At 41.9% G+C, this 26,119-nt stretch overlaps 1 protein-coding gene across 4 annotated transcripts in view; it reads left to right on the top strand.

The window, feature by feature from the left end:
* Window positions 1–3,577: 3,577 nt before the first annotated feature.
* Window positions 3,578–26,119, top strand: part of LOC116945129 (amyloid beta A4 precursor protein-binding family B member 1-interacting protein-like) — a 49,390-nt gene continuing 26,848 nt past the window's right edge. Inside the window, exons 1-7 of one of the 4 annotated variants that reach the window (XM_032959296.2) lie at window positions 3,578–3,666; window positions 4,137–4,366; window positions 18,724–18,840; window positions 19,266–19,350; window positions 20,582–20,928; window positions 24,196–24,270; window positions 25,324–25,401. In XM_032959296.2, coding sequence (XP_032815187.1) covers window positions 18,736–18,840; window positions 19,266–19,350; window positions 20,582–20,928; window positions 24,196–24,270; window positions 25,324–25,401 — 690 coding nt within the window. In that variant the 5' untranslated portion in view covers window positions 3,578–3,666; window positions 4,137–4,366; window positions 18,724–18,735. The other 3 variants (XM_076071437.1, XM_032959304.2, XM_076071441.1) reach the window with 3 other exon arrangements.

Below are 26,119 nucleotides of genomic sequence, written 5' to 3'. Positions count from 1 at the left end.
GCCATAGAGGATATAAGCCGGGTCCCCTAGAGGGACCGGCGCTGTTGTTCATCCTGAATAAATCTTCGTCTACGTTCTACGTCCTGCAGAGTCTCCAACACGTGGACCTGGACCCAAGCTGTGGTCCGGTCCGTTGTAGCTAGTTACGGTGTAATTAGTGTAATTAGCCTGGTGGTCACCAACATAGGTTGTTATTATGTTAAGGGGCAGTTACCCCGTGTGTTGGTGTTAATAAATGTGTTGCCTCAAAAAGTACATCTGTGACTCAGTTGAACTCACTACAGCTGCATCATGAGCATTTGTGTTGTTATCACGGTTTATCCAGCTTTTAATACGACTGGCATATTAAACTCGATAACAACCATGCGAAAATATGTAAAATGTTGTGTTATTATATTGAATCCAAAAAGACAGACCAAAAAAAAACACCCACGAAAAAATGTACAGATGTAATGCCTACGACAGGCGATTGAAAACTAATTTCTTCAGAACTGCTTTTTGTGTTTACTTTGTCGTCCTTCTACCGCGCCTCCGATTTAGCACGGCTGGCTACGTACGGTGCGAAATAAATTCAACGTACAATATACATACTTGCAAGGTGACACGATATTTACTGCGCCTGTAGGTGGCGTACATAAACCGCATTCCAGCCTTAACGAACTGCAATAAATTGCCCACCGCGTCCCACCGCCTGCATATCCGGCCAGCTTTTTGTAAAAAGTAGAGCGTATGCTTTTGTAAGGTGAAGCTCCACCACAATCTTCAGTGTGACCTAACTTGCATATACATCAGTGCACACGATGAATACGTATCCAATGGAGTCTCACTTTCGTTAACGTATAACGTTGACAACTTACAAACGATATTAATAATAATAATGAACGCATTAACCATAATTCAATCTACTTAAGTCACCAAACATCCATTCGTATTAAAATTGTAATAGTGTACATATTACAGTTTTAACTATTCCATTCTTGCGTATGGCATGATGTTCAGGCACTAATGACAATATCCGAGGTCTGCTAGCTATGATGGGGGGCTTCAGAAGAGAGTTCCTCTGTGGTTTGTTGTGGTCCATAGTTTGGGTTCCATGGCCACAATCGGACCGTGGCTTGACCTTATGTTGTTTTATCCCCGACCGAAAGCACCATTTGAACAATAAAAATGTCTGAGATATTTCTTTTAGACGACCACAACTTTAAATTTGTGAGCATGAGATAAGCGGGATTTCACCGTATTTCTTGCGACCCCATCCTCCGATTAAAAGTTCCTATTTTGGGGTAGCGACCCACTGTTTGGCACTTGCTTGCTCTATGGACTTGCACCCTGGCAACCACTCTTGTCTTGTTTCACTCTCCTCCTGTCCGTGCACTCTCTGTTCCAGCAACCAATGCTTTCTCTCAAAGAACCGAGTAAATATTCTTCGCACAATGGGAGCTCACTCATTCTCCGTCCACTTCCCGTCTGGAACGTTCTTCTCCCCGGCCGTCCGTGCTGTCGATTCCCTGCCACCGTTTTGGCCTATGACTGACAGCACAAATATGCCCACTGTCTCTGTACAGCAGCTCAAGATTATGTTACATTTACATTCGTTGTGAACAAGACCAAGTGACTTGGCATTGGAGAGCAAAGTGTTTCTAAACTCGGCTAGATTACACTGATGTTAAATCGAAATATTTGGGCTCATTTGTATATTGGATTTATATGTAGTTCATGAATTGTCCATGAAGTAGAACACTTTTGTGTGGAGGAGGTAATTGGTTATTTGTTTTTTATGGAGTCGCTTGAAAGAGTTTATTTGTTAGTCACGAGAAAATGTATCCAAAAATTTAAAAATATATATATATGGCACACCGGAATCTCAGAAGCACATTTATCATACCTCAGCTCTTTGTATTTGAGGTGGGAATGTGTTCTCCCACATATAACATTAAGCTACGGGTGTTATCTCTTTCCCTACATGACATGTTTTGTTCTTGTTGAATATATTGTAATCACAATAGTCTAGACGAATAGGGGAAAAAACTGCAGTTTATATGCTATTCAACACTTTTGTTTACAAATTTAATAACGGGTATAGCGTTTCTCCCAAATTCCTTAACGCAATGAAATAGTTGTTTTGGTCCATGTAAAAATGACAAAAAATGCAGCTGTTGTTACATTGGCAAACAGACCACACGTGCACATTCTTACGTACTTTGCTTTACTTCTCTTCCATTATCAACACCACCAGTCATGATGCACTTCCTGTTTGTTCTCCTCGCAAACCTCCCTGTGTTTACAAACCTTCCTCCATCCGTACATCACTCGAGGCCGCTCTCTATATGTTTCGTTTTTTTTTTGCGATTAAATACATTATAGCTTGCGTCTCAGTCTCCCTCTCCCTATGCACTGTTCCGTTTATCGTTCTCTCACTGACCCGATGCACGGTACCCTGTATCATTATCTAAATCAACCAGTGGTGGATCCAGGGGACGGGGGCCTGTGGGGGGTGGCGATAGTCTGCACCTTGAAACCCCTTTAATTTGTATTTTACTGTCTTTATATTCACCATTATAAATACATTGGTTATGTTTGAATTATTATTAAATAAAACTATATATTTTTTTATTTACCAAGTAAGAACTACTGAGCTATATAGCTTTTTTTTTCAAGAGACGTGGCCACAAATGATAGCTCAACGAAATTAATGATCACGTGGTAACGTATAGCGGCCGAATACTTTACACCCACGTTGATTCTCATGCAAACTCAAACTTCCTGTGTACCAGGCGAGGTAGTTAACATCTCACCACCGTGGCAATTTCACGACTGCCCTCCCCCTCACCTCCCCTTGGGAAGTTTCGAGTAGTTCCACCTCTGTAACCAAGTCAATTAGCACGGTTGTCAAAGTACGGTGTGGAAAAAGTTCAACGTACGGTATATACGTACAACATACATCATTGTCCCGATCCCGTATAGATCCCTCCATGCCTGACCTCTCTAACGTGTTCGTTCTACACCCCCCCCCCACCACATAACGATGTAGTTATATTGTTCGCAGTTTTCTCTACCAACTTTCCATCATCTGATTTCATCAAAATGTCTTCATTCCATTCTCAACGTCACTCATCTACACTTTTAAAATCGGCATTTTACACGCGATTTTGTGTCATCACTGGGAGGAAACCACGTGTGGACACGCATAGTTATGAAAGATCAGCACAAGTGTACAAATATCCGATGAGGTTTAATCTCCTGTCGGTAAATTGTTTTTCAACCTAACAATTCATTTAGAGTGCGCACAATAAAGTGGCTTTTTTGTCAGACGTGGAATGTACCTCTATGAAAACTCTTGTACAGCGCCCAGGTATTTGTTTTGTTTGGATGCCAGCGTAAAAGGCCAAATTAAATTTGAACTGCAGGGGATTTTTTTAAAGATAATATTTGCACGCCTTCTGGATGAGTTATTGGTACACATACATACGTGGGAGCTGGACAAATATTGTCCAGTGTGTGGGATGAGTGGTCAGTCTAATCACATTTGTGAAGTTTAATGGTGTTTTACCCAGGAGGTCTGGCAGCACGCCCTTTTAAACAAGTGCACACTCACTAGCTACAGGGCGCATTGTGCGCTCGGCTCATAGTCTGTCATGCGGCAAATACAAGTATACTGCATACAGTGTACGTTGTTGATTAATTTACCGGAATAAGTAATGTGTCAGTGAAATTATGCTCCGTCCACCGTAGCCACCGATTGACAAATTATAAGCGAATAGAATCTGGAAAAAAAAAACCTAGATTTAAAGCGGCTTAAAAGTTACGTTTCGTAAACGTTTCAAAGGAGGTTTTCTTTCATTTGAGATCCTTCAGCTCCAGCAGTGGAAGTGTACTAATACTGTGTCGATGACATCGTGTGTGTGTGTGCGGCTCTGTCATTGCACATAGGCGACCCTTGTGCGGTGATTGTCCACACGTGTTGCGAATTTTTGCAGCGTGCAGCCGTTGTTGTCACTCATCCAACACACTGTGCAGGCCGTGATAACAAAAAAAAACGATTTCCTGCCCATGTTTCCTGTTTCGCGCCTGTACCAAAGCAACATTCATGATGCGCGTGCGTGCATACGAGACTGGGTCTTTTTTTGTTTCTACAGGAAGAACTTGAGCATCGAACAAAAGTCATCGGGAGTATCCTTTAAGCCATTATTTTCAAAGCTCCTGGCACAGGCTGAGGTCACGCATTGACTGCCAAAAGAATACGTTCGAACTAAAACTGATAAAGGACACACACACAGAGCTGAGCGCAAACCATCAATCTCTTTTCAACTCAACCGTGTTGTCATCTGTTTGTCAACTGGAAAGTCACTCAACAGAATTCTACAAGGTAGGAGAAAGCAACTTTATTGACCTTTCTTTTTACATTTTTAAGCTGATTTCCCTCGTTATTTCAGATACTGTCACAAAAAATATTAGATGAGCTACTTTAAACCGTAGTATTAGCGTATAAAATTATTTTCAGCACTTCCTCCTAAAGCTAAGCTTTGCATCGTCTTGTTTTCAAGCATAACTGTCATGGAATATATAGAGTACTTTATTTGGATACAAATAAAAGCGTGTTTTTTAGGAAGTAATGCTATTCTTGTATATGGTTATATTTTCAGGAGCTAAATGCCAATGTCGATGTTTCGTTAACCAGGAGAGGGCTTCGAGAGAGAGTTCATGTCAATATTTTTAACAGAACAAAACGTAGCTTTAAAACTCAAGCTTATATTGTGTTGTAACTTTGTATATGATTCATGTAGCATTGTTGAAAACCGTGGACTGTATTGGAAAGGTATCTAAATCAATTAATTATAATGCACATACAAAAGTTGAATATTTTTTAAACAGGAAAAAAACGTCTAACCAAATGTACCGTATTATTGGGCATGCATCAGAATTTATTTTTAAATGAATTTTATAAATCGCGAAAATGTTGGTAAGGATATTTAGCGTTATATATTTACGCAGAGTCAATGGTGGAGGAGTTGTTAATAAGTAAGGACTTGTCCCTTGCTTTGTATTCGACGCGTGTGCGGCGATGGCACAGCCATCGATCGAGGTGTCGAATTGGAACCGCGTTGTTGTGTGATCGGCATCGCTCTCGCTGAAGTTGTCGATGCCTTCAGGGAAGTCGTGTCCTGCTCTACACGCAACTGCGCACAATTCTGTGAGTCACTTATAACTCAGTATAACACGTAGGCTTTCGCGAATTATAACCGCTTTTCCGTTACTTATTGCCAATTATGGACTCGGACCATTGTCCTATCATCTCGCAGAGTCCTTGGCACGTGATAATATGCTACAAAGTGGCAGTGGGGGTCGCAAAATGCCGATGTATTACTATTAACCCCAATGATCCGATCGAAATTAGGGATTTCGATCGGATCATGGGGGGGGGGGGCACGTGCCACACCCCCCTCCCCCCACTGGCTCTGCCAGTGGGTAGAATCAATCTACGGTAAAATTGATGTATATTTCTTAACATAATTAACATAAATTTTGATTTAAAGCTTTCGTGACTGCAGTAATTCATATTCTTAGCTCTTTCGGTAAAGTCACGTTGAAGGGAAACAATAAAATAATAATATATATATAAAACAATACAAATTCTCACGACGTTTCGACCGTTTGTGTTATGGTCGAAACGTCGTGAGAATTTTTATTGTTTTATATATATTTTATTATTTTGTTGTTTCCCTTCAACGTGACTTTACCGAAAAAGCTAAGATTATAATTAACATATTTGTCAATTGAGCCATATTTTAATTTATTTGTAATTTAGTTGATAAGTAAACTACTAAAATGAGCTACTGTATATCATTATTTGTATAATATGCAAACACACCAGTGAAATTATATCAAAGGTTATTCTTAAATCATGGCCAGATATAAGAATATAACAACACTTGTTGTAGCTTTGCGTTTAGTATTTCACTATACTGTAGTGTATTTCATGTTGAAATGCAGTGCTAGTCTACAACACATTTAATATAAATTTGCTTCAAATTACAGTTCCTTCAGATACACAGTATTAGGTAAAGGTGAAATTTAAAGATGCATGTAGCTTAAATATGAAGATGAAAGAAACAACAAATGTGACTATCCTCATTTACTTATCACACTGAGCATATACAGCACAGGATATTTTATAATAATAGCTGCATCAGCATATACACTCATACATGACTGGCTCATGGTCCATTTCAATTAAGCCAAATTTAAATTATTTACAAATCCTGTTAAATGGAGATGCGCCTCGGATTCGCACGGTTGGCTACGTGCGGTGTGAAGTAAGTTCAACGTACATACAATGGTGCGTTGGCAGTGGTTTACAACCACAGTTAACGAGAAAAACTCAACACATATTTCAACAAGACTACCTTAATAAAATAAGGACAATAGTATCAGAGATCACGTTTCAGACATTCGCCATTCTTCATAGCGCTTAAGTAACTACAATTCCAGCGCGAGTGGGCTGGAGCCTCAAAACAGTTTTCTTTCTCAACAGTAGTTATGACTACAGCTGGCATGACCATTCATTCCACCAACAGATGCCAAGAGTCGTTTATGGTCACAATACACAGCTACTGGGAGCTCATCTCGGCTCATTCACGGTGGAGGTCATTTAGGGTTTCTCCTGTTTTTTTTTCCCATTCGTGCCATAAAATATTCACCCGCCTGATTATTTTATTTTTGCCCTCTTAAAAAAGCAAACAATAATTATATCATAAAAAAAAATAATCTAAAGCACCGGGACAGCATCTCATTGCAGAGTCAAAGCAACAAGACCGAGATAAATGTTGCATTACTTCTGGTTTCACAATTGGTGTGCCCGCATCGCACAACTGGAGCCATGGTATATTATGCCACTGGCGCACGACAAAGCACTATTCGGGAATTTCCCGTTTTTTTTAGTCCCACTCATGCCGCTTAATTCCGCCACTAAGCGGTACATTGCATTTCTGACACCATTCAATTATGGCACCCATTGTGTCACGAATCATCCTCTGAAATGGAGGTGGTGTAAATGTTGTATTATTGCCTTCTGTAACATAATTGAACTTTGATCGTTGAAGAGTTCGAGTGGAACGGGTGATGGATGAAGAGTTGATGGAAATGACTTGCTCAAATCTAAAATGTGTTTTTTTTTCCCCTCTAAGGTATAAAGGCAACATTCAAACATGAGCTAGTTGTATGTGAGAACTATTCATACAATAACCATTACGGCCTGCACTTTGTTCTCATACAAGGAAATATAAAAAAAATACTACCATGGTGAAAATATCATGAATGTGGATACCTTTTATGTAATTGTTTTCATACAAAGCACAAGCAATGGAAAGGTTGGTAGCGGTGGCGCAGTGGTCAGCACGCTCTTCTCCGAACCCAGTAACCTGGGTTTAATTCCTGGTCACGGTGAACCACAGTGGCGAGTGATATCTCGGCTGGTCCTGAGTCCCTCTGCTTCACAAAGCTGCACTGACCAGCATGGCAACTTATGGTCAAAAAGCCTCATGATTGACACGACTTTAATCCAATAGTATTGGGTTGACTAGATGTCTTGTGGCCCCCCAATTAATTTACCCCTAACATATTTACATTGCATATTCATCTGGACCACGTTGTAAATTAACACAAGGTATGTAAATTATTATTTTTACTATGTTATAAAATAGTAACAACATACTGATAATAAGACTAAATATCAGTCCATTGTCAATTCACTGCTGATAAATGCATCAACGTGTCGTGTTAGTTACAGAGGTCGTGTGACTACACTTCACCACACTGGTGAGCAGATTTGTAAAGCCGAGCTCCAGGAGGGGTTCAGATATTAGTTGCTGCTGATGATAGCCGTGCTGTGGAATCAAACTCAGACCACCACTCTACCCAATAATAGAATACAGCAATGCCAATTGTTTACCCAATAAAGCATTAATGAGTCTCAAGGCTAAAGAAGGCCCTGCATTGAAATTGTTTGCCAATACCATGAATGAGTGGCATGTGGGAGGAAAATGGAGTACCTGGAGAAACCCCACACGTAAAAGGGCTGCGATTTCCTGGCGACACCTCTACCACACCAGGCAAGGCTTGGTGGCCACCGATGTAAAAGCTAACCAGGGCAGGGTTAACCCTCCTTAGCTTCTGACATTGAACAAGATCGGGTGGATTTGTAGATATTTTCTCATACATATTCTAAATATTTTCTACGTAAGATATCGTCGTTGAAAGACCAAATCCTCTTCATGTAGCATTTAATGAAAGCATTTAGAAATTGTTGTGGTATGTCTCAGAGAATGCAATACCATGTGTATGAATTGAAGACAATACGGCATCTTATTCACATTTCAATTGACCACGTGCTGTACATTCCAGAACAATCGTGCCCTTTTATGAATAACTGCAATGTATATCTACTACCCGGTAATTTTGTGTATGCTTGGATATGTACACAGCTGTTGTTTGCCACAGCAAATAGTGACAGCCAAACATTTTCTGTTGGGAACATTTGCGAACCCACAAAGGGCAGATTGTTGCTAGGGATATGAAATGCTACTCTAACATGCAATGTTATTCTCACGCTACAATTAGCGTGTGGTATGTTTTTATTATATATTTTATAAATACAGTACAGTAATGTATGTTTGTAATGAAAATAGAAATAGTATAATGAATGTACAAAGATTACAATTTGACCACAATCTCACGAGACTAGCTAACTAGATCTTAGTTCTTCAAAGAAAATATTGCTTGGAAAGAATTGGCTGTGCCCACATTTATCTAGAGTTAATTTATATGTTCCATATAATGTATCATAATTGTGCGTTGCCGCTTCAATTGTATTTATTGATATAAGATATTTGTTTTACTGTGCAAAAAACTTAAAGAGCATCTGCTCTCTCTGTGTTACCTTTCAACCCAGACACTCAGGTGCTGCCAATATTTTACGTTAAAACTCAACAGAATCCAGTACCCATAATCCATTTGTATTCCTGTGAGTGCACTCAGTATCATTCTCTTTATGGTGAAACCTGTGTGGGTGCAGGTCTAAATGTATAGGACCACAGTCTATATGTGTAATAAGACAGAAGTGCCTATTTTCCCACATACAGCCCGCATGCGCATATAAGCCGCAGACGCATATACCCCGCAAAAATAGCGTTTTGTGTAAAACAAATTTCAGATAGCCCACACCTCCATATACCCCGCATGCATTAATATATTTAACGTCGTTTCTGCAGCTTAATTCCATCATTAATACGAAGTTTACATTTGTAATACATTCCACTATCAATTGTTAACATTAAAATCATAACGTGCACAAAGAAAACAAACTAACCGGGAACGAGTGAACTTAAAACAGTAAATAAGTAACAAAAGTAAATATCCAATAAATACGTAACGCGTAACTGGTAGATAAGTAAGGACAGTTTTAGCACTGGCAGATTGCGCACTGCACAGATAATAGCGGCACTACGGTAACGCCGTTGCCTCGCCCCCCCACCTCTCTCTCCCGTCACTACCACAGATCTTGCTCTGCACCACCCCCCAACCTCCCACCTCTCCCTCCCCCCAGATTTCCCGTCGCCGGTAAACAAAGTGCGCCCACTTAAAACATCGTCGTTTAATTGTACAAACAATTCGAATAATTTAAAACATGATAGCATGTGCAATTTTAGTGTGAGTAGTTTATTCAGCAGTGCTTTAAGTCAAAGGTAAGTGTTGCACAGTGGATAGTCCTACCATGAAAAAATTAAACGAGTTATGACATGTCACACGTGTAAAATATTTATGGGATAGCCCGCACCTCCATATACCCCGTAGGGTCTTGTTTTGTTTGTAAAAAGTGGTATACCCCGCGGGTTATATGCGGGAAAATACGGCACTTTTAACCATTTGTTAGTTTATTGCATGATGAGGAACTCCCAATTGCCATGTCAGTATGGGAGAGTGTTTGACCATACTTCACGATCTTAAATTTCGATTTAAAGCTTTCGTGACTGCAATGATTCATCTTCTTTGGTTCTTTCGGTAAAGTCACGTAGAATGAGAATAATATTATTGTGTTATTTTATTTTATCAATTTATTATTTTATTCTCATTCTACGTGACTTTACCGAAAGAACCAAAGAAGACTTCACGATCTTGTTCAGTGTGGGTTTTTGAAGGGGCTACCCATGTCTGATTAAGGTATCACTCACCACTAATGTTAGCTGTGGCCGGGAACCAAACTAAAGTGACCAGGTTCATAGCACAGCGTACTAACCACCGCATCACTAATCTACCCCCATTTTTCTAATCTTATCAATGGAGGCGGTGGCTCCTCGGACGTCAGGACACTGAGCTGGCACCGTTGAGGTGCTAGGTTTGAGTCCAGGCAGCCTTCCATGATTAAAGTGGTTTCTGAAGGTTGATGGTTGGTTTTAGTGTATTCACCAATAGCTGCATAAAAGCACACATCACACTCTGTTAAATGTGCAGTTGCAACCGAGTTTGCTATATTCCAGCTACTGTATGTGACGTTTAATACACTTTGCACTCTATGGGTTTTTTGCTGGCATGTGACAATCTCACATTAGAACTTGTGTGAAAATGTACCTCTTAATGTGAAGGTTAATTAGGCCACTTGGAGGATCACTTAGGAGGAGTCCTGTGGAACAAAAAATATATATTTTGCAGGCTGATACATTGAGTGCACTGCTCTGAGATTTCCATGAGGATTCTTCATCAAATAACACAATTGGAATATATTTTTTGGAAAATAATTTTAAAAAAAACGTACACACTGCGTTTGAAACCTCAAGTGATAACATCAGGCTCAATGTGTGTGCTTGTATTGGGGAATTTACTTCTGTTGCCACACACCCGTGTGTGTGTGTGTGTGCTCATCTACAGCACATGACTGAACAGTACCTCACCCCTCTGATTCGCATGAACACCACAAGTGCTATATACTCGTGGTGTTCATGCGAATCAGAGGGGTGAGGAAAAACAAAAAGTGCTATATACTCTTTGTTTTTTTCGGTAAAGTCACGTAGGTAAAATAAAATAAAATAGAACAACTAAATTAAATCACGACGTTTCGGAGGCAACACAAGCTTCCGTCTTCAGGTGGAACAGTCACAGCAGAATAGCTGTACCAAGGTACCAAGGTACAGCTATTCTGCTGTGACTGCAGCAGAATAGCTTTGAATTAATGTTATGGTGATGCTTTTCATCATTAAACCCACACTTCCTCTATTTATTTATTTAGTAATCTAACTGCCTAATCTCTATGCCAAGGAGTTGAATGCAGTTTTTCCATTTCACCTTATATATCCAACTATCAAGATGGTATAGCACAATGAGACATACATGTGTAATGACAGTGCCGAGCGATAGCGGGATAGTGTGGCTCCCTGGGACCATGGTTACTAATAGACGAGCTATTAATGACATGGGAGCCAATGGCAGGGAAGGACAAGTTCATGAGTATTCATGAGCCGGGATCCAATGGCGGGGAAGTGTTAGAAGAACGTGAGCGGCAGGGGCAGGTGCGGTGAGGAGGATTGAGGCTTAGGGTGTGGCCGGAGTGGGCGAACATAAATAGCAGCGTGAGCAGAGGCTTGGGGCTGCTTGGTGTGGGGAACTGCCATCATCGTTACCTGGGATCGGGGCGTCTGCAAGTTGTCTGGAGCTTGGAAGCTATATTGTCTTCGAGTAGGATTGGGTTTCATTACCCGAGTGTACGGAGTCACTCGTGTTACGTGTTGAGTTGTTATTGGACTTTATTCTTAATAAATATACGGAAGACAAGATGGCGTCTCTGAGAGCTACATTACAGTGGTGTCAGAAGTGGCTATTGTAAATTGCCGAAGAAGGTAAAGAGTAAGAACCCACCTGTAGCATCTTCAGAGACGGAGAAGGGAGATGGCCATGGAGTTCCCCCAGCAGCCCTGGAGCCGGGAGCCCGGTGACGAAGCCAGAGGGTGCAGAGGATGTGGCACCTGCATCAGAGGAGTGGCGAGCCCTCATGGCAGAGGCGGTTCGGCTCCGGGTGACCGTTGCTAATGTGACGTCGAAGAAGTGAGTGGCGACTTCGGGAGCCGATGCGGCCGAGGATGAGCCACAAAGTCAGGCGTGGATGGGGGAGTGTCTGCCTGCTATCGGGGTTCCCGCGCTGGAGACCACGTCGTCGGGGGCCGCCATTTCGCGGGTGGAGACGCGGCCGACGGCCGCTATTATGAAGCCTGCGCGGGAGGCAGCGATGACGGTGTCGTCTCGGACAGCGGAGGGGGGAGCCATCGAGCAACCATGACAGTTGCCATTAATTGCCTTCACCCGCCGGTTTGGAGCAGCGTACCAGTCTGTCGGCTGGATGGAGGAAGAGGCGCGATCTGCTTTGCCTACGGCTCTGGACGATGAGGGCCTCGCGGTGTTCTGGGCCATCCAGGAGGAGAGGAGATCCACGCTCCAGGATGCCTATTAGGAAATGTCAGCTGTGTACAACCCACCGAGGGGTGCTGGCAAGCCAGGGAGGGCCTACAAGGATGGACTTGGGGGGCTGCATGGAGTGGATGATCCCGACTCGGGGAAGAAGGGACAGGCCGATCATCCAAAATTATCGTGGAGCCATCGGAGGAAGAAGAGGAGTCTTCGGGGGGAGTGACGGCGGCGGATCGCGGAGGGGCCTGGCGGCGATGGGGGACGCCGGGATAGCTTCAGGAGTGGCGATCCCGGTCCGATCTATTGCCTTCATTGCGGGCGTCCTGGCTCCCCTGCTCTGCTGAGGTCAGCTTCGACCCTTTGTGTGGGGATGCCAAGTATCATGGGGACATCATGGAGCCCCCTGCGTCCACCGCCTCGTCGACAGCTATGGCCTGGCCCAGGCTAGTCGCGATGCACCTGACACCCGACCGCTAAAATCACTTCACGCATCAGGGTCATCGGGGATGCGTAGAGGCTGAACTCGGACACGCAGTGGTGACTGTTGGTGGGCCGAGTAGTGTAGGGTGTGTGGCTGGTTCATCGGGAATTGTATATGTTGTGTATGTGGTGAAATTGTGAATTATGTGTTGTGGGATGAGTGCCTTGGATTGTGGTTTGGAAGTCGTTGTTATGAAGCCCTTTAGATTAAGGGATCATGGGGTTTGCTGTGGTGATTGTGTGTGTAGCGGCACATGAAAGAATGGGAGCATAGTAGCCTGTATCAGAATAGGGGGAGTGTAAATTATGGTGCCAGAAATTCGATTGGGACACTGGCTGTGGCCTTATTCTGGGGCACAGATCCTGACCAGGATGCCCCTGTAATTGTTGCCGGGGGGGCTGCGAATGTTACGGGGATCCCCTCTCCCATAGGAGAACAGTAGTGAGTTCAGATAATTGTTGAGAATCAGCCTTACACGAGAGTTGTGGTCCCATCATGCTGTGGCAGATGGCTTGACCTGACAGCCCGGAGGCGAGACACTCCGTGGCATGTCTAGCGCTAGATTTGAAGCTTTCGTGACTGCAAGGATTCATACTCTTTGGTTTTTTCGGTAAAGTCATGTAGGTAAAATAAAATAAAACAACTAAATTAAATCACGACGTTTCAGAGGCAACAAACACAAGCTTCCATTTTCAGGTGGAATAGTCACAGCAGAATATCTGTGTCAAGTGGACAGCTCTGAGACAGCCGGGATTATATACAGGTTAAGAGAGGGGGAGGAGCCAGAAAGGGACGTGGGTGGGGGGGAGGGCTGAGTTAAGCCGCCTTTTGTTAAACTGCAGGGGGTTCGGGGGGAGGGGTGGCGTACTGCACAAAAGCGGGTAAAACCTCCTTTTGTTATGCTGCAGGGGGTTCGGGGGGAACGATGGCGTGCTGCACGAAAGCGAGTACAGCCCCATTTTTTAGAAAGCAATGTAAATGGCTGTACAATTATAAGGCAGCTTAAGTTTGGCATACAACCCACTGAGAGATGGAAATGGCTGTACAATTATAAGGCAACAAACGTTTGACTTGATTTATAACATCTTTCCAATGGTTGCTCAATTTGAAACCATCCTCTCGGTTTAAGTTGTGTCTGTGTTTGTATATCTGGATGGCTTCATGGACAAATCTCTGGTAATAACCGGGAGGTTTGCAGAGAACTTTGGTATCAGAGAAAACAATGTCATGAGAACCCGCTATGTTGACACAATGATCAGCCACGGCCGAAGAATTTGTTCTGCCGTGTTTCAAATCTGATTTGTGCTCGCGGATTCGGTCAGAAATATGTCGTTTCGTCTCCCCGATATAGCAGTCACCACAGGTACAACTCAATTTGTAAACACCGGGGTACTGTAAGTCAGGAATGACATCCTTTACGGATGGGATCAGATCACGGATTTTGTGTACTGTATTGAACCGGACCTGGATCTTGTGTTTGTTTAGAATTTTGGAAATCTTTTTTGTAACGCCTGCTATGTATGGTAACGTGATGATTTTGATTGGAGTATCAGGTGGTTGTTTCTGTATGGTGGGAGAAACAGCTGGCGGATGGTACGGTCAGAGTATCCGTTCATCTTGAGGGCCAGATGTACATGTTTTAATTCACTGGCCAGGTGGTGTTGGTCAGAAATGCAATGAGCCCTATGGTATAATGTTTTGATGAGAGAGTTATTTTGAGTCGGGTGGTGGTGGGAATCAGGCTTCAAGTAGGAGTCTTGCATCATGTATCCCCAGTGTTGTGCGGTCGGGGTCTGAGGTGTCGGAGGGGCCGATCCAGTGGGCCAGAGTAATCGGACGCCAAGGGATGTGTGTTGTTGCACCCCCAGTTGTGGATCCCTCGGGCTTGAGTGTAAGCCCTCTTGGCCATTGACGGCCACAAATCTGCCCGGGGAGAAGGACCGACGTCAAGAACTGGACATTTCGCTGACAGATCGCCGTGATGTTGTTGTTCTTGTGTTGTGGGCGTCCGTATGTTTGAAATGTCCGTGGCTTGACGGGATGATCGCGGGGTTTGTGTGCATGTGTTGTTCGGATTTTGGCGTTATTGGGGTGTTATTAGTTTGGTTGCTGTTGTCCGCATTGGGGTTCTAAGAATGTAAGTTGTTCTTTCAATCCTCAAACGATTGGTATACGTTGTGTTAAATGGGTGATTAAGCCTAGAAAGAAATTGTCTGAAACTGTGTTAGCTGAGGACAACTACTTTTTTTACGAGGGGGGGGGGGGTGATGTAATGACAGTGCGGAGCGATAGCGGGACAAAGTGGCTCCCCGGGTCCATGGTTATTAATGGTCGAGTTATTAATGAGACGGGAGGCAATGGCAGGGAAGGACGAGTTAATGAGGATTCATCAGCCAGGATCCAGTGGCGGGGAAGTGTTACTAATGGACTAGTTAATGAAGATTCATGAGACGGGATCCAATGGCGGGGAAGTGTTAGAAGAACGTGAGCGGCAGGGCCAGGTGCGGTGAGGAGGATTGAGGCTTAGGGTGTGGCCGGAGTGGGCGAGCATAAATAGCAGCGTGAGCGGAGGCTTGGGGCTGCTTGGTGTGGGGAACTGCCATCATCGTTACCTGGGATCGGGGCGTCTGCAAGTTGTCTGGAGCTTGGAAGCTAGATTGTCTCCGAGTAGGGTTGTGTTTCATCACCCGAATGTACGGAGTCACTCGTGTTACGTGTTGAGTTGTTATTGGACTTTATTCTTAATAAGTAGACGGAAGACAAGACAGCGTCTCTGAGAGCTACATGACACATGGATGCATTTTCGATGATACAAGATAGTTATATCGCATTAGTGTAATTTTGAAATTAATATACTGAGCATGATATGCGAATTACACAATGTAATTACTGCATAGTTACCTTGTAGTATTGTAAAATATATTTACAGAATTGTGTCAGCCATGAACTTCATGATTAATGACATTAATTATTTACAATACCGTATTACTTATTTTTCATACACTATACTCTACGTAAAAATGACCACACTGTATGGATGCAAATTTCGTACATTTTTATATTTAGGCCATAAGGGCTTACAAAATGTTGCTCACGAAAAATAAAACGAGAATTCATTGCATTGGTTTATAATCCCCTGGGTATTGTGAGTCTATATATACGTATCCTCATGTTCCTGTTTTTGAGAAGCCAACAGTCACAGCCTCCCTGCCCCCACAGCCATAGCCACACCCTTTGCATGGCTTCTGTGCTCTTTGTGTGACAGGAAACCTCTATGCACTAGACCGGCCAAGCTCGATTTTCACATGTCGAAAGGTGGATGCGTGAGGTTTGTTACTATTGCCAAAGGCTTGGTGTATTTGACGTGGGCAATAAGCATTCAGATTCCAATGCTGAGTTTTGTGAGGAGCGCAAACATAAATGATGACGTTGAACGTCGAATGCTTGTGTCCACGTGATAAGGTGCTATTGCACTGCAGAAAAGGCATTATGAACATCCGCATTGCAAAAGGTCTTTGCATACTTCACATACATGAACTAAACTTGAAAGGAACATATATGTTTGTCAACGTTTCAAAGAATTGCCCTGCCACCGCCACCTTGCTACAGTGAGGGAAAAAAGTATTTGATCCTCTGCTGATTTTGTACGTTTGCCCACTGACAAAGAAAGTATCAGTCTATAATTTTAATGGTAGGTTTATTTGAACAGTGAGAGACAGAATAACAACAACAAAATCCAGAACAACACATGTCAAAAATGTTCTAAATTGATTTGCATTTTAATGAGGGAAATAAGTATTTGACCCCTCTGCAAAACATGACTTAGTACTTGGTGGCAAAACCCTTGTTGGCAATCACAGAGGTCAGACGTTTCTTGTAGTTGGCCACTAGGTTTGCACACATCTCAGGAGGGATTTTGTCCCACTCCTCTTTGCAGATCTTCTCCAAGTCATTAAGGTTTCGAGGCTGACGTTTGGCAACTCGAACCTCCAGCTCCCTCCACAGATTTTCTATGGGATTAAGGTCTGGAGACTGGCTAGGCCACTCCAGGACCTTAATGTGGTTCTTCTTGAGCCACTCCTTTGTTGCCTTGGCCGTGTGTTTTGGGTCATTGTCATGCTGGAATACCCATCCACGACCCATTTTCAATGCCCTGGCTGAGGGAAGGAGGTTCTCACCCAAGATTTGACGGTACATGGCCCCTCCATTGTCCCTTTGATGCGGTGAAGTTGTCCTATCCCCTTAGGAGAAAAACACTCCCAAAGCATGTTTCCACCTCCGTGTTTGACAGTGGGGATGGTGTTCTTGGGGTCATAGGCAGCATTCCTCCTCCTCCAAACACGGCGAGTTGAGTTGATGCCAAAGAGCTCCATTTTGGTCTCATCTGACCACAACACTTTCACCCAGTTGTCCTCTGAATCATTCAGAGGTGCATTGGCAAACTTCAGACGGGCATGTATATGTGCTTTCTTAAGCAGGGGCACCTTGCGGGCGCTGCAGGATTTCAGTCCTTCACGGCGTAGTGTGTTACCAATTGTTTTCTTGGTGACTATGGTCCCAGCTGCCTTGAGATCGTTAACAAGATCGTCCCGTGTAGTTCTGTGCTGATTTCTCACCGTTCTCATGATCATTGCAACTCCACGAGGTGAGATCTTGCATGGAGCCCCAGGCCGAGGGAGATTGACAGTTATTTTGTGTTTCTTCCATTTGCGAATAATCGCACCAACTGTTGGCACCTTCTCACCAAGTTGCTTGGCAATATTCTTGTAGTCCATTCCAGCTTTGTGTAGGTCTACAATCTTGTCCCTGACATCCTTGGAGAGCTCTTTGGTCTTGGCCATGGTGGAGAGTTTGGAATCTGATTGATTGATTGCTTCTGTGGACAGGTGTCTTTTATACAGGTAACAAGCTGAGATTAGGAGCACTCCCTTTAAGAGTGTGCTCCTAATCTCAGCTCGTTACCTATATAAAAGACACCTGGGAGCCAGAAATCTTTCTGATTGAGAGGGGGTCAAATACTTATTTCCCTCATTAAAATGCAAATCAATTTATAACATTTTTGACATGCGTTTTTTTGGATTTTGTTGTTGTTATTCTGTCTCTCACTTTTCAAATAAATCTACCATTAAAATTATAGACTGATCATTTCTTTGTCAGTGGGCAAACGTACTAAATCAGCAGGGGATCAAATACTTTTTTCCCTCACTGTATACCGTACAGTATATGGATTTGAAATGTTATTTACACGCGGTATTTCTTGAAAATTGCAATGGAATGAAATAAATCCAAGTAAAAATGTGAGCGTTTGTGACGAAAAATGTATGTTTTAGTTAATTTTATTTTGTTTAACCAGGTGAGAACTCAACAGACAAGGATAGCCTAATTTTCAAGAGTGGCCTGGGTAACCAAAATTACCAAAACTAACATAAACACGAGCACAACAATGACGCAAATAATAATCGGAGCAGAGACAGAGCAAAGACAACTGCGTTATGGAAGAAATAATCAGAATAATAATCTTTCTTTATCCTGGAGAAACCCGATGAGCTATGAAAATGTTTTCACAGATGTCCAGTAATCACAGATGTCCAGTAGAACAAACAAAAAACAGGGCTAACAAAAATATATATTAGATTATGTAAATTTCCTATCGCGACGGTTTTCTCAAACAAATAATTTTTAACAACCATTCCATAGTAAAAATTAAGCTAGAAAAAGACAAGTTGCATACATTTGCATAAATCGTAAGTCGTATGTGCCCTGACCAAATATGTTTTTGTTTTTCTCAACAGATTAATACAGAGATGGATGAATCAGAAAATGAAATCTTGGAGGCATGTGAAGAAGGCGCCAATGAATTTGATCAAATGTTTGGTGATTTTCTTGGAGAGCTTGAAGAGCTCACTAAAGTAAGACCGTTTGTAAATTCACAGCATATATCAATTGTACGTAATGATTGTCCCGTTGGTTATTTTATAAATAAGCCAGTTGCACATTGGAAGGCTTTATTGTTACGTCATCATGAAAATGGCTGCCCAGTGGCCATATTTAAAATTATTCCTTCTATGATTGCTCGGGAAGTCATATACTGTCCGTGAATTCAATATATTATATATGAAGATAGCATATATGCTATCAATGCAGATAGCAATACATCTTAGAACTACAATGCCGAACTAAAATACTCAGTACTGTAGTTATGCTGGTGTGTTTTTTTTATGCCAAATTAATACAGCATATTACAGTGGGGGACACGCTACACAACTGCGGAATAGATTTCTGTATTTTTAAAATGACCAAGGTAATCTTAACATGTTAATTGCTTTCTCCACAGGACATTGACAGAGGAATTGCATCTGACACAACCATTAGCCAGCCTGCTGCCAAGCTCAATGATTGGCCCACCATTAACTTAGATGGTATGATTTCCACCAGATACATATTCAATATCGATATAAACATGTGTTAGCCAGATCTATGCATTAATCATCACATATTCTTTTAATATAAAAACGAATACGCATCATTACTGCAAAATAGTTATTTTTCTTTTAACTTTTTTGTTTATATCTTCCTTCCAATACAGGATAGCTACCATTAACTATGCACAGGGTGGAAAGCAGCACAATGTTTGTGTTAACACGCTTGTTCAAAAAAAAGTTTAATTACAATGGCAGTTAGGGTATAGATCACACATGTCAGCACATTATTATCTTGGTATACTAGGGGTACTACAAAAGTGACAAAGTGCCGTAATGCAATAGATAAATTACAGCAGTTGAAAACATAGTAGCTCAGAAAATGCTTCTCGCTTTCTAAATTAATATTGATGTCAAATGTCGCACAACTCTGATTTATATTATTGCAAATGCTTTAATATTTCCTGAAGTATATCTTTATCATCTATATATATAAAAGGGACATTTGTGAATGTGTCTTTTCGAAATGTTTAGCATACTTCCCGACATGCAACAAACTTGAAATTGGGCATGTGGGTAGCTTCCAGACTGTACACCATGCTAAAAGCATGAAAATAGACTGTTGTATAATGAGGGACGGGGGGGGGGGGGGCGCAATAATGGGTTTATTTTGCACGGCAAGTGAGCTGTGACGTAACATCTGTGATGTCACCCGCATGCGGCAGCGTCACGCAGTGTGCCTGCTGACGTCACGCATCCCCCCCCCAACCCCTCCGCATAGGCCTGTGTCTCCCGCACAAATGTGCGGCGTAGCTGTCTCGATTTTCGAAGTCAATGCGACTATTTTCAGCTCGCTCTTAAATATAAAGCAGAAAATACATCTGTTCGTGTGAAGCAGCAAAAACTCTCGAACGCTGAGCTCTGAAGTCATGAAATTTGCACAGCTTACGCTGTCTGGAATTTCTAAGGGAGCGCGACTATTTTCAGCTCGCCACGTCATTCCCTTACTGAGTTGCCTGAATCGACCTTACGGCTAAGTGGGTTAAGGTTGAATTTCCTTGAGTGAAAAACATCCGATTTAGGGAATATTAAATTTATCCTAGACAAGAATCCCAGTCCCCGGGCGAAGCCGGGTAGTAAAGCTAGTATTACATAAAACAAAATTGGACCCAGTTTAAACATTGCTGAACATTGCCACCGTGATAACAGCATCTCAAACTCTGACACGCAGACATGCTGAACGACAGCATGGGTCTGGACACCCTCATGGCAGACCTTTGCTCCATGGAGGAAGAGCTCAATCAGATGACCATGGGAGATGTTCTGAGCCACGAGCCTGCCGGCTGCCCAACTGTCACAGCCCAGCCACCTGCACAGTCACCTTCGCATCTATACGCACAGCTAGTCGCGAAGTCACCCCCAAAGCAGGAGCAGATGACTGCTGCACCCCTGAGCAAGGCCCTGACACCTGTGGCCCCTGGGTCAGGAAGACCACAGCCCAGCCACGAGCTGCCTTCCTCCACGATTCCTGAACCTCAACCTTCCACCCCGAAGCCCGAAGATGAGAATCTTACCGAGGTACAGTGCTTGTAGAGGCAGTGTGTTTGAGCATTACATCTTGACGTTTGCCAATCAGCCTACGCTTAGGGTAATAACAGATATTGCTTTATTTATTTAGTCTTATTATTATTGATTATCGAAGGTGAAGTATTCAGAGAACAATGCATCATGGATTAGTATACATTATTAAGCTCTGTGTTGACTTGGGACCCGTGTTGGTGGTGTGCCCTTGTAAATAACATATAGCAAACCAGCAGTATGTTTAACTGTCTATGCTGATGAGAGTGTGAAGATCAAAACTTATGGTTAAACATTTGGGAAAAAACGAGCAAAAAGACCCGAACATTTACCTTGGCTATTTAATGTGTTTGTCTATTTATAATCCCATATTTGTTCTGATAATGCATTATTACAATCATAGCTACTGACTGAAAATCACTTTAAAAATATGTTTAAAGATAAATACATGAATATATTGATTTATTAGTTTACAAAGGCAAGAGTATGAACTACAATAGTAAACAAAATAAAAACTGTACATGGGGTATGAGCTACTAGTTTTTGCTAAGTAGCAATATGATTTGTTGCTTTTAAGTGGGTGCATGAATCATTCAAAGTGTGGTTAAGGTCTAGTTGTTTCTCTGAAGAAAGCAATTCTGAAGCGATTGCTCAAATTGAGATAATGGTTATCATGGATCTTTGCCATGAAGGTGGCAGATGAGAGAACAAAGACTCGGTTATCCTTATATTTACAAAGTGTAAATGAAAGATTCAGATGATTTTTACATTTGCATTAACCGGTATCCTAAAAACCTGGTGATTACAGAATGTTCACAAGTATGATCTTCAGTTAAGTAGGATGCTTCTCAGTCTCCTGAAGAAGTGTACATTAAATTCACATAATTCAAGTTTAAATCTCAAATGTGCAATGTATAGTTAATAGAGCATACCACACACACACATTTTGAATAAAATTAGTACTTAAGGCTAGGAATCCAATTGTGTTTTATCATGTTAATTATAACTGCACAGATTTCTGAGTTATTTTAAGAGGGCCTTTGCAAAGCTCTATCGAGAGGCCACAGGTTCCTTTTGAAAGAATGTACCCACGAAGTCAGAGTGGCTTCTGACATTTGCAAGAAAATGATCAGAAACAAAGCTTCTCTCTACGTGTCCTTCATAGATCTCGCCAAAGCATTTGACCTGGTCAGAAGGAAGGGCCTTTCTTTAACACTAGAAAGGATTCAGTGCCAAAGAGCCCTAATCAGTTTGATTTGATCCAATCACGACAGACTGAGGGCCACAGGCCAGTATGACGGTGATCAATCTGTCAGTGTTGAAATCAGCAATGGAGTTGATCAAGGATATATATTGCACCAGCAACTCTTTGTAATATTGTTCTCCCCATTACTCAGCTATACATTTAATCCAGAACTGAGGATGTATGTTTATTGAACTTCGTTCGTACTGCACGTAGCCAACCATGCAAATCGGAGGTGCGGGGAAAGTACAACAAATTAAACACAAAAAAGCACTTCTAAAGAAATGAGTTTGCAATCTAGATTTTAAAATAGATCTCCGTATAAGATCTTACGGGAAACTTTCCAACATTTCTCATTCGTGCTGTAACTTCTTTATGCCGACGATGGCGTACTTGTTACACCACAGTGAAAATTAGTAGCAACAACGTTGCCTCAAACATTCTGCATTGTTCTGACGAGTTTGGACTCACCATCAACCTAGAAAAGACAGTGATCGTGACACAAGGCATGCTGACCCCTCCAAAAACATGTCAATAGCGAACACCACACGAGAAGTTGTACACAAGTTTTGCTACCTTGTGTCCACTATATTAGATAGCCTGCCTTAGGATTGTGAGCTTGATTCACAGTTTGGAAAAGCATCTGCTATTTTCAGCCTTTAATAATATTCAAATTTGAAACGCCACGATACAAGTCTTCGAGGTATGTGTTCGAAGTAACCTGCTGTACGGTGATGGGTGAGACGGGGACCACACACAGCAAACTCGAGAAAAGCCGAAACAGCTTTCACACCTGCTGTCTTCAACGTAGCACGTGGGAGGACAGAGATAGTTGTGGAGGTACTCACTTTCCAGTCTGAATTCTTGCTGAAACATAAACAACATCTCTGTGACTTCCCAGGTGCTTATTTTTGTAGTGAATTCTAAAAGGCATCGAGGCATGCCTCAAGACAAACTTAACAGCCTTCAATGTAGGTTTAGTGCAATCTGGAAAATAACAGCTCATGAAAGACTGAGCTGGAGATTCATGCCGAATGAAGGGGCCAAACTAGGAGAAAAAAAAGTGTTACAAATCTTGTGTGAAACAGCCCGGCCTTCCTCTGCTGCCGGGTTGTACCTGTACACTGCGAGCATGTAGTGTGGCAGGGGTTGCAGTTCAAGAATCGGTCTTTTAAGAAACTAACAACATTGCAAGGGGACCTATAGTTGAAGAACTTCATCGGCGCTGATGCAAATGTCTTACGAGATGGACGAATGTCATTGATTTACATTTTCCCTTTGTTTTGGTTTGAAGAAGAGATCGGGCTGTTGGCACATTTGTGTTGATGAAAAGTGTGTGTGTATGCATTCTAATACATTTGCCCTGTTCTCATATGATTACACATTCAAACATTGTGTAAACAGGCTGCTAATGGGATTATTTTTTTGCATTTTGATTTGCGATAGTTGAGGTTCCATCACGTCTGCTTAATCTACAGTGCGTTCTGTTTTTCGTAAAATTATAATGTATTTTGTTAGGAAGTCCCCCTTCGCGATTAAAATCATATTTTTACAGTGAAGGCATTCAGCCACAGACGCCGCACGGTAATGCTCCAGTGCAAAATAAGAGTAGCGTATGTGCAACGTGCATCACAGTTTTGTTTCGCATGCCGACATGCAGATTGTGGAATCAATATAAGTGACTATGATGGGTGGCGTGCATTTGATATTAAAAAATATTGGGGAACTGCTGTATCAGTATCCCAATTTTTTTTTTACGAGAAAATACATTATCCAAATTTGTCTCCGAACATTTTTCGAGCGACTTTTATTCGCATAATTAATTTAGATATGTATTACATGTAAACATATGGAAAATGTCATTATTTTAGAGTGATGAGTTGATGCGTTCATTGTTCCCCGATGAAATGCGTACCGAGTTTAGCTGTTCAACTTGACGCATGTCAATACACTGCTGTATGAGCCGCTTTCTCATGTGCACTTTGTTGTAAAACGGCTTCCCACAAATGTTTGTGCAAGTGAAGTTAAGCTTCCTGGATAGCGAAACCTCGTTGCTGTTGCATCAGATGGCCGGAAAACCTGCTCAGCTGCTCTCGGAGGTGACTTGAGTACAAGCCTGAAGAGCTCCTCTCCACTGATGCCCATTCCAGAACCTTGCTTGTGATCCTCATGTGCATGAAAGTGCAATGCATGTCGACTTGTTAGATAGGTGCCCAATTTGCTTAACATTTCAAAGGTGCATTGTATTAATGTGGATGTTGTTGTGTGACAAGTATAACATAGATTGTTTTGTTGTTCATCTGGTGATTAAGCAGGAAACTTCTTTTGGTGATACTAAGTCCGTTAAACACCATCACTGCTCAAAAAATGCTTAGTTCAAGACTTGTTCTAGCAGATAAAAAGCCCTTGGCACAAGTATGCATTATCAACCAAAATTATAAACATTCGTTGGCAAATATGCTAAGATCTCTAAAATTATGCTTACAGACAGACTATACCTGCTTAATGACACCAGTACTACTGGCATCATGTGCATGCAGCAAATATTAACCCATTACTGACAGTCCTAACAAGAGATTCATATCATCCAGCATGAAATGCAGCCTGTTTCATCAGGAGTCCTGCAGGCTTGCATGTACGATTTGCAAGAACACAATTTCATGCTTAGAAAACATGTTCCAAATGCATCATTATCAAGATAGGGTTGAAAGTCTTGCATGCATGCAAGCTAATATTATTTGACACACTCATCAACCACTGTAGAATAACAATGATATGATACATACAGGAATAAATACACTGTATTAATACGTGTATGGTTGGGTGGGAGCAGTAGTGCAGTTATTAGCACAGTGTGCTACAAATTAGGTGACCCGGGTTCAATTGCCACTCATGGCCAACATCACTGACGAATATCTGAAGCAGTCCTGGGCCCCCCTCTACTAGGTCGACTCAACCTTAAATGGATACCTTGTGTGTTATGTAAAAACATCAGCACTGAAGAGGCAAAGGCAGCCGGACGTGGTCTTAACCATGATAGGTGCCCACTAATGGCACTTTCCCCAACAGGCTGTGTTGGCTATTTGGGGGATCTTTGTCTTTGTTGTTGGCAGGAGCACCTAATGAGGGAGTTGCATGTTGTCTGTTTGTAGGAGGAGAAGGCAGCAAGAATAAAAGCTGAAAAGATCCGTATTGCTTTACAGAAGATGAAGGAGGCACAAGTTAGGAAGGTGAGTTATACAGTGTTCGCTATTTAAGCCAATTAAACAACGAATAAATACAAGTTATTTATGGTGGAGCTTTCATTGAAATAGTTACATTTTCACCAGTTTGAAAACAATGCAAACGGTGTAATCAAAGTTCACAAAAAGAGTATCAATTCAACATTTGAAATATAACTTTGGTTGAAAAAATCTGAAGTGCAAATTTAAGGTTACGAACAGACCATTATAATAATTTACTCTAGTGCATATACTTTACGCTGTGAAGCCAGATTAGCAAGTCCCCCTATATCTGGCACATGATATAGTGACTCGTTAAACCGTTGGATGACATTGAAGCTTAAGTATAAAACATTGTCTTCAAAATTGCAAATGAAACTGAAAAATGCCACGTAAAACGGATAAAAGTGCATTCCAAAATTATACAAATTTAGCGAATATATGTTAACACAAAAGTGAAATTTTAATGTCAGTAAGAAACCCATTTTCGTAAAAGAAAATTAACATTTTAACAGCGCAGCATGCAAATGAAATGTGAGCCATGCGATCCGCGTGCGTTACTCGTGCAGACGCGGAGACGCGTGTTCCTGCCTGCTGAGCAAAAACAAATGCAATCCATTATCCATTTTTTTTTATAAAGGCAAATCCCACCCCACACTGCCGCCTTTTACATAAAAAATATATATCAATGAATAAATATTGGTTGGGACCAATATATGTTTTTGTT

This window comes from Petromyzon marinus, chromosome 2 (assembly GCF_048934315.1).
Source record: "Petromyzon marinus isolate PM22_M1 ecotype Great Lakes invasive population chromosome 2, UKy_Petmar_22M1.pri1.0, whole genome shotgun sequence".
NCBI lineage: Eukaryota > Metazoa > Chordata > Hyperoartia > Petromyzontiformes > Petromyzontidae > Petromyzon > Petromyzon marinus.
This window is presented reverse-complemented; position numbering and strand designations above follow the sequence as displayed.